The 12707-nt window shown below is 42.9% G+C and overlaps 3 protein-coding genes across 7 annotated transcripts in view; 1 reads left to right on the plus strand and 2 right to left on the minus strand.

Annotated features, from left to right (window-relative positions):
• MORN2 (MORN repeat containing 2) overlaps positions 1 to 12707 on the minus strand; it is a 1051609-nt gene that overhangs the window by 296307 nt on the left and 742595 nt on the right. The gene's annotated exons all lie outside the window — the stretch shown is intronic.
• Positions 1 to 12707, minus strand: part of GEMIN6 (gem nuclear organelle associated protein 6) — a 470738-nt gene that overhangs the window by 194682 nt on the left and 263349 nt on the right. The gene's annotated exons all lie outside the window — the stretch shown is intronic.
• Positions 887 to 12707, plus strand: part of HNRNPLL (heterogeneous nuclear ribonucleoprotein L like) — a 42641-nt gene continuing 30820 nt past the window's right edge. For 3 of the 5 annotated variants that reach the window (XM_050753366.1, XM_050753364.1, XM_050753363.1), the window contains exons 1-2: positions 903 to 1496; positions 12559 to 12677. In XM_050753366.1, the coding sequence (XP_050609323.1) occupies positions 1308 to 1496; positions 12559 to 12677 (308 nt within the window). In that variant the 5' untranslated portion in view covers positions 903 to 1307. Of the gene's footprint in view, positions 1497 to 12558; positions 12678 to 12707 lie in introns of all 5 variants that reach the window. The other 2 variants (XM_050753367.1, XM_050753365.1) reach the window with 1 other exon arrangement.

Genomic DNA, 12707 nt, shown 5'->3' on the forward strand with positions numbered 1-12707 from the left:
TACAAAAAGAGAGCAGCAACTAAAATCTTGGAAGAGCCCTCAGGACGCCACAGAGGAAGCAAGCTGTGGTCACATAATTTCCAAAGGCTTTTGTATTTTTCGACAATAAATGATCAAGTGAAATACAACACTGTCCGGAAGAGAAAGAATTGGGATGGAGGATGAGATTTTATATGCAAGGATTAAAACATATTTAACTGGAGCAGGGACTTACGGGACAGGCAAGTCCCTTACATTGTCAGTAAAGGGCGCAGGTTACAAACGAGTTGTAACTGTTCAGACCTACGCGCGCCCGCGTGCAGCGCCTCCTGCCGACGCGCGCCTCGCAGCCTTCAGTCGACGCTGACAGCTGTTCTCCAACACCCAGCTAGGGGCAGGAGAGTCCGCCCACTTCTACCAGATTTTGAACACAAAACAGTGGAAAGACCACTTTCATGGCTCCAAGCCGTTTTCTCCCTTCATCGCCTGCAATTTTGGGGCTCTTCGGGGGGTATGTCTGCTGGGATTTTAGAGGTTTTCTTCCTCGTTCTCTTTTGAAGAGGTGACACAAAGCATTTAAATTAGCGGTAGGGCGGTTAACACCCGCAGCCCTGGCCTCCCTGCACTTCTCGTCGCTCGTCCGTGTTCGCTCCACGCCTGGCCTCGGGTAGGAGCCGCACAGCGCCAACGGTCGCGGGGTCGCAACGGCTCCCAGGCGGCGCGCGGCGGACGTTGCGCGCCGGGCCTCGCAGGACGGCAGCGAGTTCAGAAGGCGCGGGGAGGGAGACGAGGCCGAGCCGCGGGCGGCTTTTGACAAACGGCCCTCACAGCCAATGGAAAACCCGGTCGACTTTCCCGCCCCTGCCAATAGGGAGCAGGACCCGGGCCGGGGGGGCGCTTCCCGCAGGCTGCGGTGGATTCGATCCTGAGCGACTGCCGCGAAGGCGGGGGCGGAGGCTCGGCCTGCGCAGCTGGGAGCGGCTTAGGGGAGGAGGGAAGACCGGAAGCCACGGTCGCGTCCCCATCCTTAGATTCGCTCCTCCGGGCAGGGAGCGGAGACTGAGGAGGAGGGAGAGGCTGGATGTTGGCTCGGTAATTGAGGGGAGCGGCCGCTCCGGAGCCTCTTCCCGGGGCGCCCCCCTCAGTCCGTCCGCGCTTCTCAGCCGCCCGTCTCCTGGCCGCGCAGTCCCCGCGGACGGCCGGGCCGCGGAGACCCTCGCAGAAGAGGCGCTGCAGGCGGCGAGGACTGGCCGGCGGCATCCGAGGCGCGCGTCCCACCGCCACCGCCACCCCCACCCTCCTGCCCGCCGGTCCCTCCGGCCGCCGCCATGTCCTCCTCCTCTTCCTCCCCCAGGGAGACGTACGAGGAGGACCGGGAGTACGAGAGCCAGGCCAAACGTCTCAAGACCGAGGAGGGGGAGATCGACTACTCGGCCGAGGAAGGCGAGAACCGCCGGGAAGCGACGCCTCGGGGCGGGGGCGATGGCGGAGGCGGTGGCCGGAGCTTCTCCCAACCGGTAACAAAGCGCGGCCCCCCTGTCCGCTGTGCCTGGCTGCTCCCCGGGAAGCAGGGCCGGTTGGCGGGGCCTCGGTGCGGGGCCTCCCGCTCGTTTTATTAGCCTTTTCCGCTGCGCCGACCCGGTTGGCGAAGCGCCCACTCTTCTCTTTGGGGCTTGTATTCTGGGCTCTACCTGTTTCCCGCATCCCGACTGCGAACCCGGCCCTGTCTTGGCCGCAGGCCCCACAGCGAGTCCACTGCAGAGCCCTGAACTTGGGGAGGGTCGCGGCGCGGCGGCGGCGGGGAGGCGTCGCTTCCGCTCTGGAGGGTTTCGCGGCTCGGAGAGCTCTTTGTTAGTTTAACTCCTCGGGCTCGGGGCCAGCGTCGGGACCACCGGTTGCCTTCAGCCCCTCTGCCCGCAGCATCTGCGCGCTGGTCACCATCCCGGGATGGTTGCGTCGGTTCCACCGGGGGCTCTCCGCCTCGAATCTATGGAGAGCCGTAATTAAATAACAGATTATGCCTTGGCGTTCACATGCTAGTTCCTTTGAATGTTTCATTTAAAAAATTTTTAAATTAAACTCTTTATAAGCATGGCGTGCATCCTTTGCTCTACCCAGTTTTGTGATGATTGCTCAGTGCACTTTTTACCTCTTCGGTTACAACACTTTAACAGAAGTGTTGGCAGCTGTTGGTACACCCCTACCTTCAAGTAAAACAAATCTTAAAATTACTAAAGTTTCTCTTTGGTAATTTATTCCACATTTGCCCCATGAAAGGATGAACTGAGCTAAGGGCTGCATTAAACGCACATTCCCAGAGCCTTGTCTTTCTCTTACCAGAAATGTTAGCGGGAGACAGAAGGAATGTGATCATTTTGTCCACAGCAAGTAGTTAGCTTCAGTTGGATGGAGACTTTAAGGAAACAAAGCGGAGCAAACGTTATTGCCCTTTTTTGGTGCACTTAAGCTGTTTTAATGACTTAGATGTTTTTTAAACATTTAACACGTGAATTGTGATTAATTCTGCAAACTTTAGCAGAATTACGAAATTGTACACATATATCCTACTATTAGGTTAAAAGGATTTTTACCTTACCTTTTAAAAACAAGACGCACATTAGAAGCCCTTTATAGCCGTTTGAGTTTTTAAATAAAAATAAAAAAGGCTGGTCAGTAGTCCCCAGCGTTACAGTTTCCAGTTACCAGGATGTGAGGGCGAACTTTGCAACACATTTAAAAAAGGAACTTTTTCTCTCAGTCTTACGGTGTTAGCTATTACTTTAGATTTTTGTGCCTAGCTGTTTGAAATATTCAAAATGTAACTTGGAAGTATGAATGAAGGAAATGCATTTTTTCTTAGGAAGTTTCAGTTCAAAGCCAACTCTTGTGGAAATTGGTAACAGGAATATAACTGATATTTAGATGTATTTGTTCAGTGTACCGCGTTGCTAGAAATCTTGCTTGAGTTTTTGTGTAGCATCATGAAATGTCTTCAAGCATTTTGGAAAAATACTTAAATCGGTTTATAAAAAAATTGTTTTTGAAGACAGATAAAGCATTAAATCAGTAGTATTATTTTGGATATTGGGAAGAAAATAACATAATTAATGTATCCAAAGCGAAGTGTATGGAGCGGTGGAAATGGCACTGAGTAGGGTTTGGGGATGGTCAAGAGCCTAGTCTTAGCATACTTTTTTTTTTTTTTTGAGAGGTTCTCTCTCCATGGTCCGCAGCTGGAGTGGAGTGCAGTTGGCGCATGATCACGGCTCACTGCAGCCTTGATCTCCCTGGCTCAAGCAATCCTCCTTCCTCAGCCTCCCGGGTTGCTGGGACTGCAAGCCCGCATCACCACGCTGGGCCAATTTTTTTTTTTTTTTTTTTTCCTGTATTTTGTAGAGAAGGGGTTTCACCATGTTGCCAAAGCTAGTCTCTTAACTCTTGGGCTCAAGAGATCCACCTGACTTGGCCTCCCAAAGTGCTGGGATTACAGCCTGAGCCACAGCACCTGGCCTTAGCATACAATTAATGTGAGTCTGAGAAAGTCAGTTTGCTACTCTGAGTTCTCTTAGTCTGTAAAATATGAAGGTTGAAACACATACCTTTTTTACCCGAAGCTGTAGTTAAGTGATTAACGTAATGCTAATGCTGCTTTTAAGTTACCCAGGCGGGAACTGACACAAGCAGATTGAGATATAACTTTTAATGTTTTGTTTATCTTACTACTGATATGTTTCTTAGGAAAGGGTGACTTGTTTTCATTTAACAGTAAAACCATTATTGTACTATGAAATCTAATGAAGCCTTGTTTATCTTGTTTTTAAATATTTTTCATGTAATTTTTTGATACTGTTTTGAAATCATGGCAACTATGGAAACCTATACATAATAAAATTCTATTATTAGGATAGGCATTCCCCGGAGAGAAGTTTACTGTCTTGTGCTTCTTCGTTCGGAGATTTGGTAATTCATTGTAACTGAAAAGGGTTTTGCACAACTTCAGTGATCCTTCAGCCGAGAGAAGAAATACCTTTGTGGTCAGACTGTTAAAGTAAATGCAGATTAGGTACAATGATGGCATTCTTTTCAACTCTAGTTGGAAGTTGGTAAAGTGCAAAGTAAGCCTTTGAAGATTTACATTGTTTGGTTTTTTTATGATTAACCTTGAGTGCTTTGATACTATATTAACTAGATTTAAAGAGGAAAATGAATATTTAAGAAAAACATAGTGGTTCTACAAAGGCTCTTAACTTAAAAATTAATGGATAATTGTGAGTGATCATTATGTTGAACGTATAAAGAGAAATGAGAGAAAAGTTAGTACTTTAGATATGAGAAATAAAACACCCTTCAAATTTATGTCTTCTGGTACCTTTTTTAATAGAGCAAAAAACTCCTAGGGTTTTTCACATTCACTGAGCTGCATTGTTGAATAAAGCTTGATTATAGAGGTTCGTGCCACATATTGTACAGTTATTTTTCTCTTGTGGAGTAGTGTTCTTAAATTTAATAGGCATGACCTTCAAGATCGTATTAATAGTAAGTTTCTGTATCTTCTTACTTTTAAGAAGGCAGCTTGACTTGAAAATATTAAGGCTTCACTTGGCAAAACCACTTGAGTAGTAAGTTTCTGTATCTTCTTACTTTTAAGAAGGCAGCTTGACTTAAAATATTAAGGCTTCACTTGGAAATATTAAGGCTTCACTTGGCAAAACCACTTGAGGAATTGGAATGGAGTGCTAATTTATTTTGGAGATTTTAAAGTTTTTCTTTTTTCTGCTAGTAAGTAAATAGGCAAATCAGATATTAGGTGGTTTGTTTGCTGATGAAGTGAAAATTTGTTTCTCAACTTTTAATAAATAGATGTGAAAGATGGCAAAATGCCAAGATAAAATTGTAGCTCCTAGGATTTCAAAACAAAGAATTATACAGCACGTAGAAAATCCAGTTTTAATTCAAGATACACTATTCTGTTATATTTGCACAATGTATATTACAGATGATAGCAATATTACTGTGATCTATTAGATGCATATGGGTTGGGAGATGGGATGAGGTCACTTAGCTCCCACAGGAGAAGTTTAGAAGACTGTAGTAACTACTTCCTGGAAATAAAATAGTTAAAGGATGTGTGCCCTAGAGGTAAGTGCCAGAGCCTGAAGCTTGCATAGCAGTAGTGTCTTGTGTCTCCTCCAGATAAGCTGTTCTAGTAGAATGAGGATTTTTAGGCCTAGTTTGGGGAAAGAAATGAAAAGTAGTAGGTTTTACCATCTTTTGGTTTTAGACTGTTTCTTCATGTTAGTACGATACGGTGAAAAGAGCTGTTTCATAGAGTCAGTAGCACAATCAAGGCGAGTGTATTGGCTCTGTTAACAAGCTTTTTCACTTAACCTTCCTGGAACTCAGTGATCTCTAACCTCATATAAAACATGATAATTGAGCTTCTACCATATATCAGGTGATGGGGCTATGATAGTGAAAAAATATTAGATATCTAAAAATCTGTGGTTCTACATCATGTGTTGCATTTTTTGTCTCCATGAAATTGAATCCAACTTTCAGGACTTACAGTCACAGCAACAACTTAGATGAGCTTAAGGAAAACAAAAAGGGAGCGGGGTAGAAGATTTATTGGCCTGTGTAACTGGGAAAGCCAAATTGTGACACTGGTTTTAGGAATGGCTGGATCTGGGGATTTAGATGATGTCATAGAGACTTGATTCTCTTTCCATGTTTCAGTTCTCCTTTTCTCTTGTGTAGTGGTAAAGCTAGGCTGACGTTCTTATAGCTAGCAGCTAAAGAGCATCCTGTCTTTCTCAGCCTGTATTTATCCCTTCTTATCAAGCATTTTTGATCTTCCCCTCTTCCCCCATCTAATTAATCACCAGGCCACCTCTGAGGTTGAGGAGGCATGACCGTGTGATTGAAAATACCCATGTATAATAATAATACGGAGTTGTTTTTATTGGGTTTTTTTGCATGTTTTTATTTTTAAGCAGAAGGGGTAAGGAGTTCTGGGTAGGCAAAACCAAATGATTCCTATTATATGAACAACAAAAAAAGTTTATTTTTTAAAAAGTTACTTCACTCATATGGCTATGATTTTACATCTTTGCTCTGTTATGTGATCAAATGTACTGAAAAACTTAGGATAGGAAAGTTAGTTTCCCCATATTTTAGATGTGCTTCTTTACAAAGAGGAAAAGACCAGGAGACGTAATTATTTAATTTAGTAAGGAAAAAATGATTAAACATTGTGTGGGTTAAAATGATATTTACAGCTGCCCATTAAAACTTTGTCCCTTGATCTATATGAAGTGTCCAGAGTAAGATAGGCGATAGTTTTATGTCTGGAGATACTGTACCCATTCTTGGGACTACACTGATAAATTTTAATGTATCCAGACAAAGCTTACTGGAATGGAGAAGGCACTACAAGTTGCATCATAAAAGGAGTGACAGAAGAACCTGGAGGATATTTCGCCTGAAGAGTAAACTTAGGTGTGACTTAATAAATCATTACAAATATTGGTAATTGAAAGATTATGTAGAAGAGGGAAATGTAGATGAGGTAGGGTGTGCTAACTAATGTTTATTGAACCTTTTTTATACTGTACTGAGCTTTTCTTCTCTTCAGTAGAGTTTAGTCCTTAATCTTCAGTAGTCAAAATTAGCATTTAACGTTAGTATTTCTGTGAAGAGGGAGTAGTGGAAAAAAAAATTGTATTATTAAGAGTTTGTTCCTGAAATGGCCTTTGAAGGGGTGAGAATTTGAAATGTCTGTAAGTAGACAGGTCTAGAGCCTGTAGTAGAGACCAAATAATGCCACCATTATAGTTAACCCAATTGACCTAAAGAAGAGATTATGCAAGTTTGTAAAGTGAATGTATGTTGCAAGCATGCCTTCGTTTTCTGGATACGCAGCTGGTCTGGTAAGCAATAGATATAGAAACGAGAGAGCCTAGGTAACTAAACATCTGAAATGGAAATAGCTTGGGCTCCTGTATGAGGAAGGATTAAAAGACTCCTTAAGCTGGAGAAGACGTGACCACAATATTAATATATTGATGGGGAGTAAAAACAAGACTGATTTGTTCATTAGTTTAGGAATCAGCTTCATAGTATGATGCTTAAAAGAGGTTATTTTAGAGTAGGTAAAATAATCTCTACAGGCTGGACGCCGTGGCTCACAGCTGTAATCCCAACACTTTGGGAGGCTGAGGTGGGTGGATCACTGGAGGCCAGGAGTTCAAGACTAGCCTGGCCAAAATGGTGAAACCCTGTCTCTGTTAAAACCACAAAAACTAGCCGGGTGTGGTGGTGCATGCTTGTGGTCCCAGCTAGTCGGGAGGCTGAGGCAGGAGAACTGCTTGAACCTGGGAGGCAGAGGTTGCAGTGAGACCTTGTGCCACTGCACTGCAGCCTGGGCCACAGAGTGAGATTCCGTCTCAAAAAAAAAAAAAAAGAAAAGAAAAGACTCTACAAATGACACCAGATTTCTTGTCACCAGTATATAGTACAGGTAAAGAAAAGAAGTGATTTAAGAAGAGTATGAGTATTTGGGGGGAAAAAGAGGGGGAAAACGAAGCTAGGAGAGGATGGTAGACAGATAGTTTGAAAAGATATCTTTGATATATTGGTTTTATATTTGGAAATAACAATGGGTTTTTTTTGTTTTGTTTTTAATAAAACACTACAGAAGGAATGAGAAAATTGTGTGTTAAAGAAAAGGGGACCTAATAAAAATAGAAGTATCAAGGTAGATAAACTTATGAATGGCAGATTCATTGAGTGGGAATAAGGGAAATACAAGGGGGTGAGGGGTATGTTTTCTGCCTTGAGGTTGAGACAATCATATCTTCCCCTAATTACCATACTGAGTATATTTAACATTGTCCAGCTTTTTTTTTTGAGATGGAGTCTCGCTCTGTCGCCCAGGCTGGTGTGCATTGACACAAGGTCTCACTGCAAGCTCTGCCTCCCGGGTTCATGCCATTCTCCTGCCTCACCCTCCCAAGTCACTGGGACTACAGGTGCCTGCCACCATGCCTGGCTAATTTTTATATTTTTAGTAGAGATGGGGTTTCACCATGTTGGCCAGGCTGGTCTCAAACTCCTGACCTCAGGTGTTCTGCCTGCCTTGGCCTCCCGAAGTGCTGGGATTACAGGCGTGAGCCACTGTGCCCAGCCCACATCATCCAGCTTTTAAGTGATGACTGTGGTTTCAGTTTATTCTACTTAGGAAATATAATTTAATAATAATATATTAAAATGAGATTTTTTTTTGAGAGATCTAAAAATCGATTGTATAATCCATTTCTTTGTAAGAAGAGCAATTTGAAAAATAGTTATATTTTTTAGCACTATACTCATGATAGTGGTTACCTATAATGGGAAAGGAAGGGGATAGTAAGAGCAGATGCGATCAATTTGTGGTTTTTTTTTTTTTTTTTTAAGACAGGGTCTTGCTCGTCACCCAGGCTAGAGTGGCACGATCTTGGCTCACTGCAACCTCCACCCCCTGGGTTCAAGCAGTCCTTCCACCTCAGCCTCCTGAGTAGCTGGGACTACAGGCGTACCCTACCACACCCAGCTAATTTTTTGTGTTTTTGCTAGAGACTGGGTTTTGCCATGTTGCCCAGGCTAGTCTCGAACTCCTGAGCCTCGAACTCCTGAGCTCGCCTCTGCCTCCCAGAGTGCTAGGATTGCAGGCGTGAGCCACCACACCTGGCCAATAATGTTTTATTTATTAAATTGGATGGTGGGTTCGTGGGTATTTCTTTTTTTTGAGACAGAGGCTCTGTTGCCCAGGCTGGAGTGCAATGGTGTGATCTTGGTTCACTGCAACCTTTGCCTCCTGGGTTTAAGCAATTCTCCTGCCTCAGCTTCCCGAGTAGCTACAGACGTGCACCACCACTCCCAGCTCATTTTTGTATTTTTAGTAGAGATGGGGTTTCGCCATGTTGGCCAGGCTAATCTCAAACTCCTGACCTCAGGTGATCTGCCTGGGTTGGGCCTCCCAAAGTGCTGGGATTACAGGTGTGAGCCACTGTGCCTGGCCATGGGTATGTTTAATAAAGTTCTTCATACCTTTTTGTAGGCTTTAAATATTATAAAATAATTCTGCAACTTTTTATTACATAAAATGTTCAACTTACGTATACCCTTCACTTAGATTCAGCAGTTTTTAACTTTTTGCTGTGTGGGGTTTTATCTCTACATCTGCATATCTATATTTATATACATACTTTTTTCCCCTAAACTCTTTGAAAGTAAATTTCAAACATGATGACATTTCATGCCTAAATATCACAACATTCTTAAGAATAAGGATGTTCTTTTATATAACCATTACTATTTTCTTAAAGACTGTGATAATTAATTCTATTATGTGATAATTAATTCTATTATGTTAACCTAATATCCAGTCTGTATTCAGATTTCTTTAGTTGTCCCTAATATGTATGTGTTTGATAGTAGTTTTAACTATTGTATAATAAAGGCTCACATACAGCGTTTGTTTTTTTTTGAGATGGAGCCTCACTCTGTTGCCCAGGCTGGAGTGCAGTGCCGCAGTCTCGGCTCACTGCAAGCTCCGCCCCCTGGGTTCATGCCATTCTCCTGCCTCAGCCTCCCGAGTAGCTGGTACTACAGGCGCCTGCCACCATACCCTGCTAATTTTTTTGTATTTTTAGTAGAGATGGGGTTTCACCGTGTTAGCCAGGGTGGTCTCGAACTCCTGACCTTGTGATCCATCCGGCTCAGCCTCCCATAGTGCTGGGATTACAGGCGCGAGCCACCGCGCCCCGCCATCATTTGGGTCTTTTTTTTTGAGACGGAATCTCACTCTGTCGCCTAGGCTGGAGGGCAGTGGCACAATCTCGGCTCACTGCAACCTCCACCTCCTGGGTTCAAGCAGTTCTCTGCCTCAGCCTCCCGAGTAGCTGGAATTACAGGCATCCTCCACCATGCCAGAGACGGGGTTTCACCATCTTGGCCAGGCTGGTCTGGAACTCCTGACTTTGTGGTCCACCCGCCTCAGCCTCCCAAAGTGCTGGGATTACAGGTGTGAGCCACCATGCCTGGCCCAGCATTTGGTTGCTGTGTCTCTTAGTCTCCATATGGAATCTTCCCTCCACTGTTTTTTGATACTAACTTTTTGAAGAGTCCAGGCCAATACAGTTTTCTGTTGCCCTTTTATTTTACCTTTGTCACCTGATTTCTAAGAATGGACTGATATGATTCTCTTAATTATATCTTGCAGATTATTATTGTCTAATTATTTTGAGAGTAAAACTTGTTATTCTTTAAATACATGCTCTGTTTGGCAGGTAGGTATTATTTAGAGCTCTTCCTGCTTTATTCATTTCCAGTTATATTTAAGAATGTAATGATGATATGCACATTTGATTGTTCATTGTTAATGTTGCCTAAGAAAGTGTTGATTTTTTTTTTTTTTGAGACAGAGTCTCTGTCAGCGGTGTGATCTCGGCTCACTGCAAGCTCTGCCTCCTAGGTTCACACCATTCTCCTGCCTCAGCCTTCTGAGTAGCTGGGACTACAGGCGCCTGCAACCACGCTCGGCTAATTTTTTTGTATTTTTAGTAGAGATGGGTTTCACTTTGTTAGGCAGGATGATCTCGATCTCCTGACCTTGTGATCTACCCGCCTCGGCCTCCCAAAGTGCTGGGATTACAGGCGTCAGCCACCGCGCCCAGCCAGAAAGTGTTGATTTACTTAGGGTATAGTCAGAATGATTCATTTCAAACTTAGTGGCATGTAAGGGATATCTGTTTAACCATAGGAAAGATGGGGCATCAGCAATTCAAATAAATTCTAAGGATTGAATTAGTATTGGCAAAGAACTGAGTTTATTTTTTGGATTTGACAGTAGCCTGAGTAGTTCTCTGGTTACTTCATATATTTAAATCAGTTCCTTTCTTTCAGCTGTGACATAAATTTTTACTGGCAGGGCACTCCATTTGTTATATTTTCCTAACAGTCTTTATAATAAAGAAAAATCGGTGAGTCATTTAAAATAGCCTTAATGAGATTTAATTTTCTTAAAACAGTTGTTAAATTTTAATGGCAAAATAGTGCTTTCAGATTAGTCTGGTTATGGAGAAAAAAACTTCAAAATTTTTTTGTATAGACAAGGATGTACATGGTGGAAGTCATTTCTGAAGTTATGATGCAAGAGAAGTGCCTGATGGCATTTGTAAATACAGATCTTTGTCTTAATGGTACTTGAATAAGTAAATGAAAGCTATTTGCATTTTCAAAGTAATTTTTACAGATAACTACATTTAAAAATAAAGTTTAAGACCATATTACATTTTGAAACATCCTGCCCTGAGTACTCGAAGATACACAATATTCCGTAGATGCCCAGGAGAGCTTGCATTTTTGAGTAGTTCTTGTTCATCCCCCTGCCTTGTAAAGATAGTACCCTTGTATGAATTTAAGTTGTCATGTGTTTAATTAATTTATGCTGCTAAGTGAGTATCTTCAAGTTATAGTGGGACTGGATAACCAATTAAACAAGAACAAAAGATGATACAAATCTACATTACAGGAAAGATAAGAATATTATCTTCATGTTGAGGAAAAATTTTTAATTGGAACTTTTTGTTCATTTGGACTAGTTGAGATTTTGATTTTATGGAGGTAAGACTGAAATGAGTATCAAATATGCTTGCAGTTGTAGCATGCCCTATGTATCTGCTAAATTTTCTTTCTGAGATTTTCTTGAAGTGGAAATGTTATTAAATAATATCTTTGTACTTCTTACTGAGATAGAATACTCCCTTTTTAGAGATTAAAAATTTTAAAACAAACAATTGATTATTTTATTCTCATATCCTTTTGCTAACTTGTGAATTGCAATTTGGTTTGGGATTTTAAAAATGTTTACTTTTTTAAGAGGTGGAGTCTCGCTCAGTCGCGCAGGCTGGAGTACAGTGGTATGATCTCGGCTCACTGCAACCTCCGCCTCCCGGGTTCACGCCATTCTCCTGCCTCAGCCTCCCAAGTAGCTGGGACTACAGGCGCATGCTGCCACGCCCGGCTAATTTTTTGCATTTTTAGTAGAGACGGAGTTTCACCGTGTTAGCCGGGATGGTCTCGATCTCCTGACCTCGTGATCCGCCCGCCTCGGCCTCCCAGAGTGCTGGGAAAAATGTTTACTTTTTAAGCAGATTTGAATTTACTAAAAGATGCAATTCAAGTTAGACTTAAAATTTTTTTTTCTTTTTTTAAGACGGAGTCTCACTTTGTCACCCAGGCTGGAGTGCAGTGGCACAATCTCGGCTCACTGCAAACTCCACCTCCCAGATTGAAGCCATTCTTCTGCCTCAGTCTCCACGGTAGCTGGGACTACAGGCATGTGCCACGACTCCTGGCTAACTTTTGTATTTTTAGTAGAGATGGGGTTTCACCATGTTGGCCAGGCTGGTCTTGAACCTCTGACTTCAAGTGATCCGCCCACCTCGACCTCCCAAAGTGCAGGGATTACAGGCGTGAGCCACCGCGTTCAGCCTCAGACTTAAAAATTTTTAACTAGAAATTATTTTCTCTTGCTAGGAGGCAGGTGGAAGTCATCATAAAGTTTCTGTTTCACCCGTCGTCCATGTTCGAGGACTCTGTGAATCTGTGGTGGAAGCAGACCTTGTGGAAGCGCTGGAAAAATTTGGGACAATATGGTAAGGACGATAGGGACTTCATGTAGATTG

Source organism: Macaca thibetana, chromosome 13, assembly GCF_024542745.1.
Source record: "Macaca thibetana thibetana isolate TM-01 chromosome 13, ASM2454274v1, whole genome shotgun sequence".
Taxonomy (NCBI): domain Eukaryota; kingdom Metazoa; phylum Chordata; class Mammalia; order Primates; family Cercopithecidae; genus Macaca; species Macaca thibetana.